We start from the raw sequence: 20,268 nt of genomic DNA, 5'->3' as shown, positions 1-20,268 counted from the left end.
AAACTCAAGTACACTCACACAAGGTGTAATATGCATTTTGAATGACAAGTTTATTGAGAACAGGCACTTAAAATATTTTCATTAAATGTTAGGTGTGGCAGTTTTGAACTGCAAAATTCTTTCCAATGCACAAAAGGATTTAAAAAAAAAACACCCATTCAACACTTAAAAGAGGCATATCCGTGCTCTCAACAGCTCTGCAAACATGTGAGTACCGCCATTTTGGACACAACCATGCAGGAAAGTTCCTAATAATAACCCCATCACCATCTGCAAGTAGATGCAGTCAGTCTGGAAAACACAAAGTCGCTGGAGTAAAGTGCCCAGGCTTCCAAGCCATTTACACAAAGACACGCGTTCATCATTCTGTCCATCTCGCAAACTAGCCTAACCAGCTGAGGGTTACAGTCTAAACATCGTATACGTGCATATTCATTCCAACCCGGTTTCAGTCTGAGAAAAGAAAAAGCAGCCCTACGCAGTTAAGTTTGCTTAAGTACAGCTCTGATTTTGACATAATAAACAGTTAGAACGGAGCTGCTGGCATTAAATAAAAGGCACAGATTAGTTTGATTTTGACTCGTGTAACTCATCACTAGTACGAACAAAGTAACTTCATATGAAAAGTTATATAAACATCTTTTTAAAACAATTGTATGAGACGGAAGCTTAATTGTTGTCAAGTACGGTTTTATTGTTAACTGAGTACGGAAGTAGTTTCATGCCTGACTACAATCAGTTGGCGTCTCCTGCACTGGTTTTCTTACCTCTACGGACGCTCGCAACGCAGTGTCAGAATTACCTACAGCCACTAGATGGCGCCAAAATTCAATTCTAATGTAGCAGACTTTATACAGAAATGTACTGACTCGGACAAACACAAGCCGGGAACACGAAATGAAAGTAGGTACGTAGGAGAGTGAAGGCAGCTGGTGACGTTAGAACTTTTTCTCCATATTAAAGTGCTTTTAGTATTGTTAAAATACAATCACTTAATCATGTGCACTTACGTGCACGCAAGCCGACATACAAACACAAACTTTTTACATTCCAGTGCTTTAGGAGTGTCATACACATTTTCTCAAGTAACTAAGTTCCAATCAGTGTACTACTGCTGTTAGTACAATAGATAGAAAAATGTAAATATGTAACTTTGTATAAAAATGCATTCTCATAAGCACCGATCAAGAAATGTCTCATTTTTAAGAGATCCCTTTTGTTCTCTGGCACTTCGTTTTGAATACCATCTACTGATTATTCTTATGAAACATCTTCTGTGTGCTGCTACCATGTGCTTTGTGGTTTTCTGTACTTTATCTGCTAATACCACACACACACACACACGCTCACACACACGCACATGCACACAGCATGACCTTGGCATCTAAAAGAGAATTTAGCATTCTTTCATTGTCCTGTGGTGAAGTTCATTACATTTGTGCCACTAGGACAACTTTTATTAAAGTGTACAATGTGCTTTTCTGGGCACCTTCCTGTCTCTAGTCCTGGAGGCACACCAGTGCGTCAAGGTTTGACAGATTTCAAAATGAGGCCTTAAGCCCGGAATATGGTGGAAATGTTGAACTGTTTCAGTCTATGGTTCATTTAGTGCTGTCAGGGAGTTAAGCTTCAGGGTTTAAGAAAGATCAGGAGATGCTGGTCCACGCGTAGCCCTGCAGATGCTGTGAGAAGCTGAAAACGGCGAGTCGAGAAACAGTGACCCCTGCTGGGCACTCCGGGGTAAAGGAGTCCCGCCGGGCCACAATATTCCCAAACAGCTCAGAAATCATTCTACAGCCCCTTCGGGATACACAAATGACCTTCTCTCACTCATTAAATCATTATTTGGAGAAAAAAAACACCAATGAAACACTCAATGGTACAGTTTCTTCTCCATTTCCAACAAAGTTTAGGTAAGATAACACGATAAAAACACAAGGGAGACCAGAGCTATCATTTAAAAAAAAGCCTCATCAGTCAGTCAGACAAGCATGAGCATGAAGCGGGAGTGTTTACTCCAGTCGTGCTTGTACAAGCTGCCTGTCACCACGCTACACGTTGCTAATACGGACGCTATGTGGACTGCTGTCTCTAGGCCTCACTCGCTCGTCCCCCCTCTCCCTGTAGCTCTGTTCTAGGCGCATCTTTTCTGGGTCCGCCGCTTCAATGACTCCGCCCCCCGGCTGTCCATGTGGGGGCGAGCTCTGGGCGGGGATCTGCTTGAACAGAGGCTGGGTCTTGGTCTTGGCCACCTTGTCGAAGAAGGAGAAGTCGGCCACATACTTCCCGGAGGGCGAGAGGGAGACCACGGGCGGGAACTCGTATCCCCACAGGATCTCGTCGGGCAGGTAGGAGGTGCGCACCTGGCAGGTGGCCGACGTGGGCTCCACCGTCGCACTCAGGATCACCAGCAGCTCGAAGTCGGCCAGCTCGGGGTCCGTCCACCCCCCACCTGCACAGAGAAGAGCAGGACCCGCTGCTTCATAATGAAAGGTGAGCTGAAAGGCCGGCATCAGTGTGACAGCGTGCAGGGGATGCACATTCACCATCATACTAAAACACATGGTGGGTTTACAGGCAGACATGCTTTACAAGTACAGCTACTTGACCCCCCCCCACCTCAGAGACCATTCCCCACCCCCCCAACTGCCCATCTGCATCAACAACCACACTCAGTACACCCCCCACCTGTAAAAACAGTCTCACACATGACTCTGGCACACTTTGGAATCCGGCAGTGATAGTCGAGAGAAACTCACACACACATACAAACACACACACATACAAACACACACACATACAAACACACACTCTCACATAGAAACACACACACACACACATACAAACACACACATACAAACACACACTCTCACATAGAAACACGCACACATACAAACACACACACACACATACAAACACACACACACACATACAAACACACACTCTCACATAGAAACACGCACACATACAAACACACACACACACACACACACATACAAACACACACACACATACAAACACACACTCTCACATACAAACACACACTCTCACATAGAAACACGCACACACACACACACACACAAACACACACTCTCACATGCGCATGCGCACACACACACAGTCGTGTAATCATATCCTTATGGGGACCGCTCATTCATTTCTATGGGATAAATGCTAATGCTAACTATGACAACCTTAACCCCCACCCAGCCCTAACCATAAGTGACCAAAAAAAATACAAGAATTTTTGCAATTTTAGTTTGTTCATTGCAGTCACGGATTTTTATAAAATACAGTTTTCCCAGGAAAATGGTCCCCATAAGGTTAAAAAAATGGGTATTCATCATGTTGTGGGGACATTTGGTCCTCACAAAGTAAGGTATACCTGGTCCACACGCACACATACACACACACACACACACCGAACTTTGTGTCTCAATCCTCTGCCCCATCTACTCAACCGCAAACAAAAAAATGTGGTTTTGCTCAAGTTTGGTGGTTCTGCTCCAGTTTGGAGTAGTGCTTATAATTTTTCCAAATTTTATAAGAAAAACCTTTACACACATGTAGTCTAACACTGCACACCTCCATTCACACATTCACACTGTACCCCTCCATTCACACATTTACACCTCCATTCACACTGCACACCTCCACTCTAACAACCCCCGCTACCCCCCTGTCATACCCTTGGCGGCCCAGGGTCGCAAGGGGCTGCTCTCATCAATCACGTGGTAGAAGGTGAGGGGCAGGATGAGGAAGGGGCTGTCACTGGAGGTGTCCACCTGGAAGGGGACGTTCCTCTGGTCCAGGCGTACCGTCTCGCCCTCCTTGGTCAAAGAGGTCTGCAGAAGCTTCCCAGTCACCTGAAGGACACGCCCGCACAAATACACACACTCATAATGTCAGTCTTGGACACAAACCAACTGAGAGAAGATGGGTCCACAGACAAATCCTGCAAAAAAATGCCAATGACTATAATCATAACGATATTATGTCACTGACACATACAGACACACACAATAACACACACTGTGCAGACCCAAACAAATTGTGTCAATTCACACACCAAAATGTGCATTAGCACTTCATAAGCATTTGCACAGCCAGTACAGACTGCATGGAAAGGAACCCACACAGGGAACACGTGGACACAGAGGGATACACAGAGAGACACAAAGAGGGAACCACGGAGAGTCAGACAGAGATACAGTGGGACATACAGAAAGACATACAGAGGGACACACGGAGAGTCACACAGAGATACAGTGGGACAAACAGAAAGACATACAGAGAGACACACGGAGAGTCACACAAAGATACAATGGGACAAACAGAAAGACATACAGAGGGACACACGGAGAGTCACACAGAGATACAGTGGGACAAACAGAAAGACATACAGAGGGACACACAGAGAGTCACACAGAGATACAGTGGGACAAACAGAGAGACATACAGAGGGACACACAGAGATACAGTGGGACAAACAGAGAGACATACAGAGGGACACACGGAGAGTCACACAGAGATACAGTGGGACAAACAGAGAGACATACAGAGGGACACACGGAGAGTCACACAGAGATACAGTGGGACATACAGAGAGACACATGGAGAGACACACAGAGAGACACACAGAGAAACATACAGAGAGACACATGGAGAGACACACAGAGGGACATACAGAGAAACATACAGAGAGACACATGGAGAGACACACAGAGAGACATACAGAGAAACATACAGAGAGACACATGGAGAGACATACAGAGAAACATACAGAGAGACACATAGAGAGACATACAGAGAAACATACAGAGAGACACATGGAGACACACACAGAGGGACATACAGAGAAACATACAGAGAGACACATGGAGAGACACATGGAGAGACACACAGAGAGACATACAGAGAAACATACAGAGAGACACATGGAGAGACACACAGAGAGACATACAGAGAGACACATGGAGAGACACAGAGAAACATACAGAGAGACACATGGAGAGACACACAGAGGGACATACAGAGAGATACAATGGGACACACAGAGTGACGCACAGAGGGACACATGGGGCTGGCCATCCACCTGGCATCCCAGAAGCAGGCTCTTGCGCATGTTGGCCACTCGGATCATGAGGCAGGGTCGGCCCTCATGGTTGGACACCACCGCATGCTGGCTGAACTTCACTGTCTCCCCTCGCTTCTTAGGCCGTGCCACCTGTGTGGCAAACGGGGTGGGGGCGGGGGGGGGGCAGTTAGTGTTTGTGTTGGCTCACAAATCTCACTCGGTACCGTAGGCAGATGAGAAGAACAAGGTGTGGCACTACTAAGTGGCACTGTGATATATGGCCTAAACTACCTTGGCGAGGAAGGTGCCAGTGATGAAGATCTCCATCACCATGGTGATGACGAGCTGGAGGATGAGGAGGATGATGGCGACCGGGCACTCTTCAGTGATGCACCGGAAGCCGTAGCCGATAGTGGTCTGGGACTCCAGGGAGAAGAGGAAGGCCCCCGTGAGGGTCTGCATCTGCATCACGCACGGGGTGTGATTCGACGGGGGGTCAAACTCTGCCAAGGCAAGGAGGTCGGGGTGCGGGACAGGGTCACTCCTGGCAGCAAGGTGTACTCGACAGCACTTTCACTAGGGAGCAGTGTTACTCTCTGTTGTGTAGCCCAAATCTACATCTGTAGGTGAGCACTTGGGCCATAAGGACGTAACTAATGATAATGATGGGAATAATAATAGGAATATGGAGGGAAAAAATCTGGGAATGTCATTTGCCTGAATTTCTGAACTATTTCAGTGTGAATTTTAGAATTTAGTGATCAGTGGTTATTGTTGACACACCACAGCACACAGTGCACAACAACAAAATGTGTCCTCTGCGTTTAACCCATATGTGACATCGTGACATAGCAGGGGGCAGCTAATTCAGTGCCCGGGGAGCAGTGCTTGGGGGCGGTACCTTGCTCAGGGTACCTCAGTGGTGCCTTGCTGGTCGGGGATTCGAACCTGCAGTGTTTCAATTGCAAGTGCGCTTCCCTAACCATTAAGCCACCACTGCCCACAAAAGCAGCTTTGCTTGGACAGAGCCTCCAAAAATACCATGAACTCATCACTATCACCTCTCCACAAAAATCTTTAGTAAAAGGCGAAAGATTTATATGGGATGAAGAGAGTCGTGCGTAAACTAGGTCTCTAAAATGCCGTAATTGAAATTACTCATTGTCTCAAAGTAACCACTAGAATGTACGGAAATATTGTCAAGATAGAACAGAATGACTTTATCCTCACAGGTAGTACTGTAAGTACAATGAAATTCAATCCTGAGACACAGACATTCACTGGTGACTGAAGTTTGGGGTCAGAGCACAGAGCCAAATGGTACCGGGAAGTTTTCCGATCCCAGACACAGAGGCCTAACCCGTAGTGACACACGCATGTCCTGGTCTTGGCCAGGCATGAACACCTCTGTAGCTGTGAGCGAGCTGGTCGCTCATCCAGTCTGTGCCTCCAGGCCTCCGGACCACTTGGACTCACCCAGCAGGTCTCCGTGGACGAGGGCCACCAGGTACCACAGCACCCCAAACAGGAACCAGGTCCCGGCAAAGGTGGCGGAGAACAGGAAGAACTTGTAGCGCCACTGCATGTCCAAGAAGGTGGTCCAGAGGTCGCGCAGGTAGAGCGCCCCACGCCCGCTGACGTGGTCGATGCGCACGTTGCTCCGGCCATCCTTGGAAAGCACGCGCCGGCGCCTCCGCAGCGCCCCCTGTCCTCCGACGATGCCCCCTGTGAGTAGAGGCTTCAGCACGTCTGTCTGGGTCGTCTGAGAATGGCACACCTTCTGGGGGGAGGTGCTCTGGGAGTTGGGGGGTGCGGCTGAGGTCATCTCTGTGGGGTCAGCGCAGGGGAAGTTTGGACGTCACGCATAACAGAGTCACGTCCGATCAATTACAACCAGTATTTATTAAGTCTATCAATGTGTAAAAACGGACCTGTGAGGGTCTGGCTGTATGCCGCAAAACAGTGTGGGACAGCGAGGGACGAATCCGCAATTTTCTCCCTCATTAGCAAAAACGGCAGTTTTTTTTTTATGCTGTGCTACGGTGCAGATCGATTCCGGGCAAACACGAAGGAAAAAGGCATGCTTTATTCTCCGTGAGAGGAACCTTTAACTGGCAAACATGGGGCAAAGGGCAAATTTTCAACTGGGAATTGAAGCAGGCAAACATTTCATCTGGCAAGGGTAGAAATTTGTACTTGAATTGGCCCATTATTGGTCTTTCCGCGTCTCGTCTCCCTGTCCGCCAGGGTCTCCCTCCCAGGCACCATGTAGCCGCACTTGTTCCCTGTTACCCTATCTCTCCGTTTTCCCACACTCTTTTCACCTGATTTCAGCCCCGCCCTCCATCTTGGTGGAACGCCCTCCCCAGCTCGGGTTTGCACCTCCGCGTCTCGCCCTTTCAGGGGAAGACCCGGCGCTATCTCCCGGGAGGGGCCAGACCTACATTCCCCCTTTCGGCCAGAAAAGAGACAGTGCAAATACGGCACTTAACCTGCTTTCCGCTGCCTTCACCTCAGGTTCTTGAAGGCGAAACGGAGTGAATGAATAGAGCTTTCAAACACATACATATATACACAGAAACAGTCTATGTGCAAATGTAGCAACCCACACTTAACTTGGTGCTTACACAGGGAGCGTTGTGTACGAGGCCGTTACTATGACAACAACCTCCCGGAGTCTTTTAGCTTAGTCAGATGAAAACTTTTGCCGGAGGGAATTTTTTATGATACGCAGAACTGAATGCAGCTACTGGTGTCATGGCAAACAAAGATGTGTGGATATAAACAGGACAGAGGGAGCGAGTGGCTTGGACTACGATGTTTCAGGGGGAATGAAGCACGGGGGGGGGGGGGGGCTGTAAATCTAGCAGCGAGAACAAAAGCACATCCACAAAGCTGCCCTTGTCTGTTTCACCATCCAACTCTTCTTCATTCACAACTTTTTCCCCTAGCACGAATTAGATCTGTATAAATCGAGCAATAAATATTATTCAACAGCTGCAGGACTTCAAGAATAAGAACTGGCAATTATAATAATGATTCTCTGCAGCAACAGCCACGAATCAAAGCACTATCTGAAGCAGCGAGGTAATCTGAGTCTGCTCAGATGGGTTACTTTCTGTCCCTCTGGTGACTGCACTTAAGGCTCCGCTCATTCCTGATAGAACAGATAATCATTTTCCCCTTTTGAAAGGCAAGGGGAACCACAGGGAAGGTTCCACCTCCCAAATACAGCTTTTCTTAAAGGTTTGCTTGAAATAATTTATTCCTTTCTAGGAGACTCATCTCCCAGGCGTGTCATCACAACGCCAAGGTAAGCGGCCAGTAAGAGTATAACGTCCGGTTCTCCATCCCACCGACATCCAGACTGTCTTTACGATATAAACGGATGGGATTTGTTTTGGAAGATGAAGGTTGACAGTGAAAGGTGGAGGCATGTAGAAGCTTGGAGATCGAAGCTGGTGGCTTCAGCTTTGACGGCAGCCCTGTCACGCAAGGTCACAGCAGCGCTGGCGCCCCCCCACCCCGCCCTCCCCCACATCAGCTACCATTCCCCATGTGACGAATCGCTGTTTTTTGTCAGTCATGCTCCCGGTTCATATAGCATGCAACTCAATAGCATGTTTCTTTATGCCAAACACAATGAGTTGCCTTTTGAAGTAAATAATGCGTTTATACCGTGTTTACACAGCCCCATGTCCTCCCCACAGTCCCCACTGGCGTTCGAGTTCAAATCCAAACTGAGGCCCTAAGGTTAGGAAGGAATGCTAATCAAAATACAGTGGAGAGAAAGGAAACATTTGTTGTGTGGATAATAATCACCAGGCAGAATGTGAAGAAGAGGAAGAGTGAATTATCTGGGAATCTGAGGGGCCGAAGGATCTAAGAATGAAGGATAGAGCTACTTTTCATGTGTGCAAGCAGTTGACTCTGTCATTGTGCCTGCTGATACTGCCTGCACTTTCATCAGTGTCCACTGGGGACGCTGCTCAGCCAACAGCTCTGACCTCTGACCTTCCTGCTGGGCTTCAGCCTACTCAGCCAAGCATGTGCCTCCCTGACCTATTCGCAGTGCACAGCCATGCACGGGGAACGCACACGCACACATAGCAGTGCATGCAGAGAAGCCCTCTGTCACACACACACTCACACAAACACAGTATCAGCAGACAGTGATGACATGTGACAGCCATCATTACCACGCCAACAGTAACCTACTACCCTGTGTCAATGTTCCACCCAAGTCCTTCTAATGCAGAGACGTTAACGAAGTCCCCATGGCACTTTTCGGTTTCCAACTCAACCGCAACTCTGACAAGACAGATAAGATCTGCAAAGTAAGCAGATTATCAAAAGCAGCCCATGCATGACGACTAAAACCCCTGACGTCACGTGTAGCCAGTGTGATCAGCATCGCTGCATTCCAACTTGTGATATTTCATTCATGACATCAGTGCCTTACGGTTACTGAATTAAATCCTGCATCCATTTCTGAAAAAAAAAAACACCCTAAGCAAAGAGGCTTTACATCATCAGCTACAATATTGGCTGTTCAACAAAACGCATTCCGGAAAAGCAGCCGGAACTGCCAAAACGTAACCAGCGGGCTTAGTGGCATAATCACCAATAGTTACTCTGCCGTTCTCTTCCTCCGTCCACTTCATCCCTATCTTGCCTCCTAACTTTTGCTATCGCCGGTCCTCCATGTCTCTGCCGTTTTCGCTGGTGTCTTTCCTTTCCTCGCTCACTCGCTTTTGCTGCTTCTCTCTCCCTCCCATGTGGACAAGAATCCTTTGTTTAGAAGAAAGATGAAAGGGACAAAGGACACCATTGAGAGGGGGGGGGCAGAGTTGTGTGTGTGTGTGTGTGTGTGTATGTGTGTGTGTGTGTGTGTGTCTGTGTGTGTGTGAGTAAAAGAGAGAGCTGGCTGGGAGGGTGCTGGAGGGGGCCGAGGAAGAGAGACAGACACGGATTTGTGACAAAGAGGCCCTCGTTAGTATTCCAGAGCGCTGGGTAATCCTGCACAAGCAGGCCTGCTGTTAACCCTCCTTCATGGAAGAGGCCCGGAGAGGAACGCATACCCCCGCAGAGCGGGCACATGAGCACTCTGCAAACCCACCCCCCCCCAACCCAACAGAGGCCTCCACAAGGCCAGCCCAGTCAGCGAGCCCCAAGCCCCAGTCCTCCGTGGCCCGGGTGACCATGGCACGACCATGAAGGAGAACCGGGCGGGAGGCCACATGCAGGAGCAGAGAGGAGCAGTGAGGAGCAGCGAGGAGCAGTGAGGAGAGATGTTCACTGGAGGATCTGGCTTCCTGAGGTGTGCCCTGTGCAGCCTGAGACTCACCTTCAAACTCCTGTCACTTAAGCAGATTTTCTCACTGCCTTACTGCCAATCACACTGCGGAAAAAGCACATTAAAAATCACTGTAACACTGAAGCATTTAAGTCATAATTCAAAATGCAGCTAAAAAGGTCAAAGAAATTAGAATGAATGCAAACTAGCAGTAAGTGTCAGGCAAGGCAAGTTTATTTATGTGGCACAATTCAGATGCAACACAATTTAAAGTCTATAAAACAGGACACTGAATGGGATGGTTGTTAAACAGCCCAAATGGCTTCAAAAGTTGCCACAGATCTGAATCAGTGTCTCTGTCACCCACTCACAACAAATATTGCATGTCATGAGCTTCATGAAGCTGGAGTTTTTGCTCAGGTTGCCAGTCAGAGACCGCCTAGGACGATGACCTAGGGAGCACAGAACCTGGACTGCTGAGTAATACTCTGTTCCCTCGGGGGGGGGGGGGGGCTCCCGTAACCCGAGATGATAATGCCTCTAAAAGCACAAGAGTGGCTTGAAGAACACCAGGACAAAGTCATCCGCCTTCCACAACCTCCTCAGTCACCACATCTAAACATCACTGAACTTTTATGGGAAGTTCAGGAATGCGGAGTGCAAAGCAGATTTCCACCTCCTCCATCCCTCTAAGAGCTGTAGGCTGCTTGCCTTGAAGAATGGCCCAATATTCCACTGCCTACAGGTCCGCGCTCGTAGTGACAGCATTCAAAGAAGGGCTGAAGACAAAGGGCGGCCCTACCACTTATTTGGTGTTTAATTTTATTAGATTATTAGGCGATTCCTTAATTTTGTCCACCGCATGCGTGTTTCTAGACATCATGGAGAAGAACTTGCACGTTACTGGCCACTGCGGTAAGGTTCTGGCATCGCCGAGGAACCACGTTGACCATCCGCAGTGCCGGCATTCCACAACTCCACGCTACCCGATTCATATTTATTCACCATCGCTCCATTCATTCATTATGCATTCACGTTTATCGACTGGTCATCTGCGTGTACTCTCAGAGCGGGCCCACGCAGGTCCGACAAAGCCCAGCCGGGGTGGCCGACAACGTCGGAAGCTACCACTCACACACTGAGCCAGATTATCTGCATCCTAAATCTGCTAATTTGGCCTAATGAGGCTCGAAGCCCCCTCAGTCAGTGGTTCAGCATAAAAACATGAGCTTTCCTCATAAGTCCGATCGAGCCGAACCCGCATCACCCTGTACACCGCCTTCATGCTCCGAACCTGTTCTGCTTTCCTAATCGCTGTTTCACATACATTATTACCTTCACTAAAGAGTCTGTGAAAAGCAATTCAGACAGCCACAAAACGGTGTTTTACGCTTGTTGGTTCCTGGCTGTTAAATACAAAACAAGTGTCAATAAAACGCTCCCACGTGTTTCATTAATTATCAGTTAAAGGAACAAACTTGCGACCCAATGCCGTGCCAGCTCTTTCCAAAGTCCTGCCGTGTCTTTGTCGGCGAATTTCCACCGAGCGGAAGGCGGCCTTTGTGAGGACCGATGCCCAGAGACACACACAGAAATAGAGAGACAGATTTAGAAAGTGATTCAGGTACCAAAGAAATGACGTACACAGATATAAACAGTGATTATTTAAACTGTGAGTTTGCAAGTGATGTCATCAGTTCCATCAATCCATCCACCCAGTTATCTTGATCAGGGTTACAAGTGATTAATTTCCATTTGATTCAGTTTACAGTTGTGAGGCCTGTCTGAGACATTAGTACTCTGCATAACTTAGTTGCCCCAAAGTGTATAATTTCAGTGGGTTACCCATCTCTTTATCAATGTCCCCAAAAAAGACATTACAAGGGAATGTGTATAATTAAAATATTCCTGATCCTACAGATTCTCGTACACTTTTAAAAGTTAATAATGATGCTGATAGTAAGATAATAATTGAAACATCCAGAATGTATCTTATATGTGATTTATCCCTCGCTTGAACATAACAGGACACTGGAATACAGGTCACTCACTGTGAACATACAATACACTGGAATACAGGTCACTCACTATCAGAGTTGTCAGAAGCATTTTGAATGTGGGGGGGGACACACTGGCATAAAACTAATATTTTATGTTAAATGTGGGGGGGATCCAAACGAATAATTATGAAATGTGAGGGGGACAAGTCCCCCTCAGATTTAATGGTGGCGACGCCCATGCTCACTGTGAACATACAGTATACTGGAATACAGGTCACTCACTGTGAACATACAGTATACTGGAATACAGGTCACTCACTGTGAACATACAGTATACTGGAATACAGGTCACTCACTGTGAATATACAGTATACTGGAATACAGGTCACTCACTGTGAACATACAGTATACTGGAATACAGGTCATTCACTGTGAACATACAGTATACTGGAATACAGGTCACTCACTGTGAATATACAGTATACTGGAATACAGGTCACTCACTGTGAACATACAGTATACTGGAATACAGGTCATTCACTGTGAACATACAGTATACTGGAATACAGGTCACTCACTGTGAATATACAGTATACTGGAATACAAGAAAACAACTGAATGCAAATGTAATCCATGTGTGGGACTGCCTGTGACATGAAATGTTTTCCAGAAAATTTTACTTGTGTCTTTAAATTGTGCGCCGAATGCTGCAAAGATGCACAGACCATCATAAATAGATGATTTATTGGATAAAAACAGAGCTTTTAGTCAAGAAGCTGAAGATAAACATTTTCATTAAATTACATTAGGTAAAGGACCACGCTCTATGTCCTTCTTGTTTCAAGAGAACCATCTGAGTCCTATGTCGACGTATGGAAAATTATTTTTAAAAAGAAACTACACAGGAGCCCTTGGTGAATGCTTTTGGCTCAGGGGAATACAATGTGTTTCTGAAACAGTGACAACATATAAAACTGTGAGTAGCTCGAGATAAAAGTAAAGCAACATTATTATTATTATTATTATTATTATTATTATTATTATTATTATTATTACTACTACTACGTATAATACAAGACAACAAGATGTGTTTACGTCTTCTCAAAATACTTAGACCTACTAAAGGATTAAAGATTTTTTTTTTACCACATAATGACTGAGGGACTGAAAAAATAACACGGTTAAACCTGCTTGAGTTGTGTTTTTATTAATAAATTATTTAAAAAAAAAAAAAAAAAGAATGTTATTGAAGTACCCGATGACAACAAATTACTACATTTTTTTTCCTCATAAAAAAGTGAGACTTCTGCGGGAATGATACGCTCGACTCCTGCAAAGGCAACGGGTACACCTGACAGTCTCTCAGCTCAGTATGACTTTCTAATGTAGCACAAGGAAATTAGCTTTCCAGGGCATATATAGGCTACAGTTTAGAATGACGAGCCGTGTCCCCCAATCGTCTAACAATGCACATTCTAATACAGAAAACGAGATATTGTACATGGCCAATGGGAAATTGTATTTGTAGTTTTTGAAGAAAATGTATTAAATGATTTGAAACCATACTGCATGCATATACATAATGTACGAAAATGACATGAGAAAAAGAATCTTTGCGGCTTGCGACAGTATTCCGACGGGGAAGCCAACAGTCAGAAGTCAGATCTTACAGAACAGGTGAACAGTGTTCGGCATCATGGGGAAAATGTCCGACTATTATTCGGACAGCGTTCACGATTTCTCTGAAAAGTTACTTATAGCACGGATTCTATCTTTTACGTTCAGGATGAATATTTCTTACCTGTTCGCTGGGATTCTTCTGCCACTGATATCAATGCAAATTATTTATTATTAAGGCCTCAAAGAAATAAACAAAATGTGACCAGAAGGGTCTCTTCTACAAACGATCCTTTCGGAGTTCCCTGCACTTAATGACTGTTTTATCACTTGCATGCCCACTAGCCTAATGCTTTACATGTTTTATTTGCAGGTAGTTTGCTTGTTTTAGTGCAGTACTGAGTTATTAGAGTCAGCTCGTACCGGTCGGACAGACGCGGAGCGCCGGCTACCGGAGCCCTAAGTCTTCCTTTCGCTCCCAGCGCAGCTGTGCTTTCTACAGGAGTTTGTGTGTTTATATGAAGTCGTGTCGGCTTGCGTGTGTACCTTCTCTCTCGTTTCTCTCTCATTGAAAATGGAAAAAAAGAACTATTCAGTCACTTCCCCCCTCTCTCACAAGACCTTTTCAATTCATTAATTCAGCTCGCCACCCCCATTCTCTCCCCTCTGCTCCGCTCTTCTCTCCTCAACCTCCCTCTCTCTGTCCGTCTCTCCAGCCGTTTTAAATACTTCGCATTACTGGGAGTTAAGCTTAAAACACTTGCTGTAAAATCTAATTACTGCTTTACGTTGTGCTGCGGACACGCGTGTGTTTTTCTGTCTGTGTGATCGGGGGCGTGCTGGGTATTCGGTGTCTCCACACCCGAGGAGACCCTTCAGACTGAAGCGTGAAAAACCTGCTTGAATGACTGCGAGAACGTATATTACCTTTTTAAAGCGGAATACAACACTCCTGCAGAAGGGGAATGTAGACGTGGAAATTATAACACATACAGTAGCTAAGAATGAAGTGTTATTTGGCTTTGGGGTTCGTCCAGAAGCATCCATCCATCCGTCTGTCCATCCATATTCCAATGGTTTATCCTGAACCTGAAAATATTCTAGTAGTACAGTCTGGAGCTTCAAAGTCAGTTTCTCGGGTTCTAGAAATGCTTGCAAACAACAAAGCATTTAAACTTGATTAATTTACTTTAAAAACATCCCACAAAATGACTGAGTTGTTAGAGATGCTTGGTGCAATGGCTTCCTCTAAGCAACTCATAATACACTGCTAAAAAATTAAAGGAACACTTTTTAATCAGAATATAGCATCAAGTCAATTAAACTTCTGGGATATTGATCAGTCAATTGGTTAGTCAAGTAGCGAGGGGGTTGTTAATCAGTTTAATCTACATTTTTCCATCCTCATCTTTTCTGGCTGTTTTTCACTAGTTTTGCATTTGGCTACGGTCAGTGTCACTACTGGTAGCATGAGGTGATACCTGCACCCTACAGAGGTTGCACAGGGAGTCCAACTCCTCCAGGATGGTGCATCAATATGTACCAATGCCAGAAGGTTTGCTGTGTCTCCCAGCACAGTCTCAAGGGCATGGAGGAGATTCCAGGAGATAGGCAGTTACTCTAGGAGAGCTGGACAGGGCTGTAGAAGGTCCTTAACCTGTCAGCAGGACCAGTATCTGCTCCTTTGAGCAAGGAGAAACAGGATGAGCACTGCCAGAGCTCTACAAAATGACCTCCAGCAGGCCACTGGTGTGCATGTCTCTGAGCAAACAATCAGAAACAGACTTCATGAGGGTGGCCTGAGGGCTCAACGTCCTCTAGTGGGCCTTGTGTTCACTGCCCGGCACCGTGGAGCTCGATTGGCATTTGCCATAGAATACCAGAATTGGCAGGTCCACCACTGGCGCCCTGTGCCTTTCACAGATGAGAGCAGGTTCACCCTGAGCACATGTGACAGAAGTGAAAAGGTCTGGAGAAGCTGCGGAGAACATTATGCTGCCTGTGACATTGTTCAGCATGACCGGTTTGGTGGTGGGTCAGTGATGGTATCCATGGAGGGACATACAGACCACTACAGGCTAGACAGCGGCACCTTGACTGGCATTAGATATCGGGATGAAATCCTTGGTCCCATTGTCAGACCCTACGCTGGTGCAGTGAGTCCTGGGTTCCTCCTGGTGCACGACAATGACCGACCTCATGTGGCGAGAGTATGCAGGCAGTTCCTGGAGGATGAAGGAATTGATACCATTGACTGGCCCCCACGCTCGCCTGACCTAAATCCAATGGAACACATCTGGGACATTGTTTCTGTCCATCCGACGCCACCAGGTTGCAGACTGTCCAGGAGCTCAGTGATGCCCTGGTCCAGATCTGGGAGGAGATCCCCCAGGACACCATCCATCATCTCATTAGGAGGATGCCCTGACATTGTCAGGCATGCATACAAGCACGTGGGGGCCATACAAACTACTGAGTACGATTTTGAGTTGCTGCAATGAAATTTCAGCAAAATGGACAAGCCTGCCGCATCATTTTTTCACTTCAATTAGTTTGATAATTTCCATCAAACCATGTGGCATCCTTTTGTTCCTAACACATTACCCAGTCCATATCAGCATAGATATCCAGCATGATCTGATGTGTTTTCAAAGTGTTCCTTTCATTTTTCTTGCAGTGTATAATGTTGTGGGACTGTAAGAGACTGTGTTTTTGGCTGTGCAGCAGTTGCCAAACCCTTGTTCTTTCTCTGCCTCGATGCTGGGTAGGGTCGCAGGATTCATGCGTGCCTCGATGCTGGGTAGGGTCGCAGGATTCATGCGTGCCTCGATGCTGGGTAGGGTCGCAGGATTCATGCGCTGGCTCTACACATTTATCCAGCCATTTGTATATCCAGGAACAATTTTCAAAGCTTGACTGTCTGACCATCAATTCTGTAAATATGTTTTTATGAAAAGCTTGTCTCTATAAGAACTTTTTAAGGAATGTTCTCCCTGTGGAAGTAAATTGTACCTTTGCTTGTCACTGGGGCTGGTGCCTCAAGGGTCTGCAAATTGTACCATTTAAAGGTATAGAAATGGACTCTGAGGAAAAATTCTGCACCATTGGTATATTAATGCTGTTTGTACCTTTGGGATGTTCCATTTCTGTAACTTAAAAGGTACATTTACAGGAGTACAGCCCCAGTGACACGCGTTTTTTTCCCCTGAAAGTGTAGTTTATGTCTACCTACATGTGTACCTACATACTTTTCGTGTATTTTGGTCGTCATATGTGCTGTGCCCAGTACCGGCACATGATTGGGGGCACCAGTGTCAACTGGGAAGGGTGGGGGGGCAACGGTAAAGGTTTCCGCAGGGGGGTGGGTGGCACTGCTTTGAGGGGCCCCCACTAATCTGAATGAGAGGCTTGTCCCCCCCCCCCCCCCCCCGCCCCCTCGTGGCACTGACTGCGCCCCTCATAAAAATAAGCGGAACTGTGGTTGTGGCATTATGATCAGCAACAGAGAGATGATTCTCTGTTGATACGCAGAGTGAATGAAAGTCGTGGGAGTTCATATCTACCGCACGGCACTGTGATCCCTCTCTCCATTTTGGGATACAGAACATCTTGTTTGAAGAAATTGTAGGAAGAGAGATTTTGTGAGAGGAATTCTGTCTCGGTCCCTAGCTAACGGAAGGTGTTGGTGCATTTATTAAGTTTATATTTTTAAATGAGGGGTTATGAATACAGTCCAGTGATACAGAGGTTTAAAATGACAACTGTGGTATGGAGCAACAGTGATACACAGTAACTGTATGGTACAGTACTGCAAAAATATACCATGTTACAGTGTGACCAGGAGTATAGCGTAGTGTGCTATGGAATACCAAACTGTCGAAAGAAGTATCAAATTGTACCTTAGCTTGTCACTGGGGCTGTACTTACAAGTGTCTGCCGAATGTTCCCTAGCCGTAGGCAATTGTACCTTGTAAGATACAAAAATGGACTATGAGGAAGAATTTTGTACCGTTGAGAGTACATTGTTTGTACCTTGGGGATGTTCCTCAGAGTCTGTTTCTGTACCTTCAATTAGAGTAGAACTAGGGTACAATTGGCAGACCCTGAGCGTACAGCCGCAGTGACAAGTAAAGGTACTCTTCCTTCTGACAGCGCAGTGTCACATGATGGTCCAGTGTAACAGAGTGTTACAGGGTGGGACTGTATCGCAACAGTTATTGTGTGGTACAAAGTGTACAGAGTAAACAGCGTCGGCAGCGAAGGCCGGGTGCAGTGTAACAGTGTGTTCCCTTCCTAAAGGACAGCATGCACCACAGACAGTCAGGATACCACTGTTCCCAGTAGTACAGGGTATTCTCGACTTCAATACGCCTGCGCGCTTTTGGATCAGCGCTCAGCTCCCAGTTCCAGCTTCGCCTTTGTGTTTGTGCTGGTCCCAGAGGGGGTTAATTCCACAGGAACAGATGCAGTGGCCGAGAGCGAGAGAACCATAGCGATGCGGAGGGGGGCCGCACGCTTGGCCCGCTCGCACCGGTAGAGGCTTTTTTCCCTCTCCTTCCCTTCTTTTCTCCCTCGCTCTTTCTAGCTTTTGATTTCGTTTGTTATTGTGTCACCCATTCCCTTCTCCCTTTTCTCCCTCCTTCCTTCCTGGCTCTCTCTCTGTCTGTCCCTTTGTTATTTGTCGTTTTTTACCTTCCCTTCTACGTCCCCATTCTGTCGTTTTCCTGGCTTCCCGGTGATCCCCCTCTCCAGCTCTTCTTTGCCTTTCTAATGCTTTCCGGTAGGTCTGCTGTCACAAAGTCTTTCTTTGAACATAACCCTTATTCAATCCATCTTTTACTTCTCCTACCTCCCTCCTTCCCGTCCTACAACATATTTTTATTCAAATAAAAATTATTCTAATAAAAAAACAAGTAGGTTTGATGAAAACAGAGCAAGAGAAAAAAGATAGAACTAGGTAGCATGTAACGACTGTGACCTGGGAATGTGAGGTCACTGAAACACTTGTAGTATCTTTGGTGCCCTCTGCTGGTTAATGGCAGCATAACATAGCTGAGTTAATGTCTTCCTAAGGAAACCAGGATTTTTTTTTCCGGTATAACCCGCTCAGTGGGCTGAAAACAAGGACCACAGTAAGAGAAGAAACCTGAAAGTTTGATGAAATACATGACCAAAGGCAAAGGCTGGATCATATGCAGCATTAGGCTAAATATTTGGGTAAGTGCCGTGAGCAGACTGTGATCTGTAGATTTTATATTAGCATATTTCTGTTCCTCACTTTTTTAACAACCAGTATATTAGTCATAAAGCAAGGGCACAAAAATCCATGAGACCTTGTCAGGGGTACCATGGGGGGGGGGGGGGGGGGGGTAGTTAGGATGATTCCAAGGGCCCCTGAGTGACAGAGAGCCATTTGGACATTTGGAAAATAACTGGATTGGTCTGGACTGGGGGGCCCAATATGCCTTGTATTAAGGTGAATCCATATCAGGGAGGACCAAAAAGCCCTGGATTTCACATAAGCATTGAGTGCTGTGTGCTGATTGGTCAGTCTCCTATAATCATGCATGTGTCACTAATGTCAAAGTGAAACAACTGGATGAGTCTTTCAATCGAGGAAACAAACCCGTCAAAGCATAAGAAGAACTGAACTATTCAGCCGAGCACAGGAGCCTTTCTGTTTCAAAGTAGTTTGTAAAACCTGGAGTAGCTTAAAGTGTCCCCCCCCCCCCCCCCCCCCCGATATGGATTATCTGGTCACCTGCTTGTATGTACAAGGTTTAATAAGCCTGACTCTTCCCTTGTGTTTTCAGCTACAGATATTCTCCTGGATGGATGCTTTCTGTGTTTCTTCTGTAAACATCACTGTAGCATGTGGAAATACCAGGAGGGAAGCTGATCATGCAATCAATGCAATCATGGTGCTCGGGAAACTGTTCTTGAATTTTCTGTAAGGGGCACTGGGTCCGGGAAAACGGCTGCTTGTTTCTTGGCTGCTGTACAGCCATGAGGCGCAATCATCAGACCCAACAACTTCCCTGAGATGGTTTCCCTTAACGACGGATATTGTGGGTCAAAGGCACCCTTGGGCTTTTCACTAAATGCAACCAAGCCTGGATTTAGCAAAAGGAGAGAAAGGTGCCTCATCCAGTTATATTACATCCTGGTCGGGGGCTGACATCTTGTGCTTTTTACATCAGGTTATGTTTTTTTGTGCACTGGCCTTGGGAACAAGTGGTTTCCAAACAGCAGCCATGCCAAACATTCCAGCTTTGTGA

At 46.3% G+C, this 20,268-nt stretch overlaps 1 protein-coding gene and 1 non-coding gene across 7 annotated transcripts; both read right to left on the bottom strand.

Annotated features, from left to right (window-relative positions):
* Positions 1 to 31: 31 nt before the first annotated feature.
* LOC111833161 (potassium inwardly rectifying channel subfamily J member 10) lies at positions 32 to 14,685 on the bottom strand. Of its 6 annotated transcripts, none has more exons than XM_023791136.2 (8): positions 14,537 to 14,685; positions 10,425 to 10,478; positions 9,702 to 9,868; positions 6,554 to 6,904; positions 5,369 to 5,580; positions 5,096 to 5,227; positions 3,689 to 3,866; positions 32 to 2,452 (listed from the first exon to the last, which is right to left on the bottom strand). In XM_023791136.2, exons 3-8 carry the CDS (start codon positions 9,739 to 9,741, stop codon positions 2,052 to 2,054), a joined length of 1,314 nt encoding a protein of 437 aa, XP_023646904.1. In that variant the 5' UTR covers positions 9,742 to 9,868; positions 10,425 to 10,478; positions 14,537 to 14,685; the 3' UTR covers positions 32 to 2,051. The 6 variants fall into 6 exon arrangements, with proteins under 6 accessions (XP_023646904.1, XP_023646903.1, XP_023646907.1 ...); XM_023791135.2 differs by lacking the exon at positions 14,537 to 14,685 and adding an exon at positions 14,175 to 14,530; XM_023791139.2 differs by lacking the exon at positions 9,702 to 9,868.
* On the bottom strand, positions 6,088 to 6,201 carry LOC111833164 (U5 spliceosomal RNA). Its single transcript, XR_002835692.2, has one exon. It is a non-coding gene; the product is annotated as a U5 spliceosomal RNA (small nuclear RNA).
* Positions 14,686 to 20,268: the final 5,583 nt, after the last annotated feature.

The sequence above is a fragment of the Paramormyrops kingsleyae genome, chromosome 4, assembly GCF_048594095.1.
Source record: "Paramormyrops kingsleyae isolate MSU_618 chromosome 4, PKINGS_0.4, whole genome shotgun sequence".
Lineage (NCBI taxonomy): Eukaryota > Metazoa > Chordata > Actinopteri > Osteoglossiformes > Mormyridae > Paramormyrops > Paramormyrops kingsleyae.
This window is presented reverse-complemented; position numbering and strand designations above follow the sequence as displayed.

Coding starts and splice junctions, on each gene's coding strand:
- LOC111833161 (XM_023791136.2), bottom strand. CDS start 9,741: ATGAAGTGGACGGAGGAAGAGAACGGCAGAGTAACTATTG. Junction 3,867..5,095: donor GCCTGCTTCTGGGATGCCAG/GTGGATGGCCAG, acceptor CGTGTCCTTCAG/GTGACTGGGAAGCTTCTGCA. Junction 2,453..3,688: donor GCGACCCTGGGCCGCCAAGG/GTATGACAGGGG, acceptor TTCTCTGTGCAG/GTGGGGGGTGGACGGACCCC.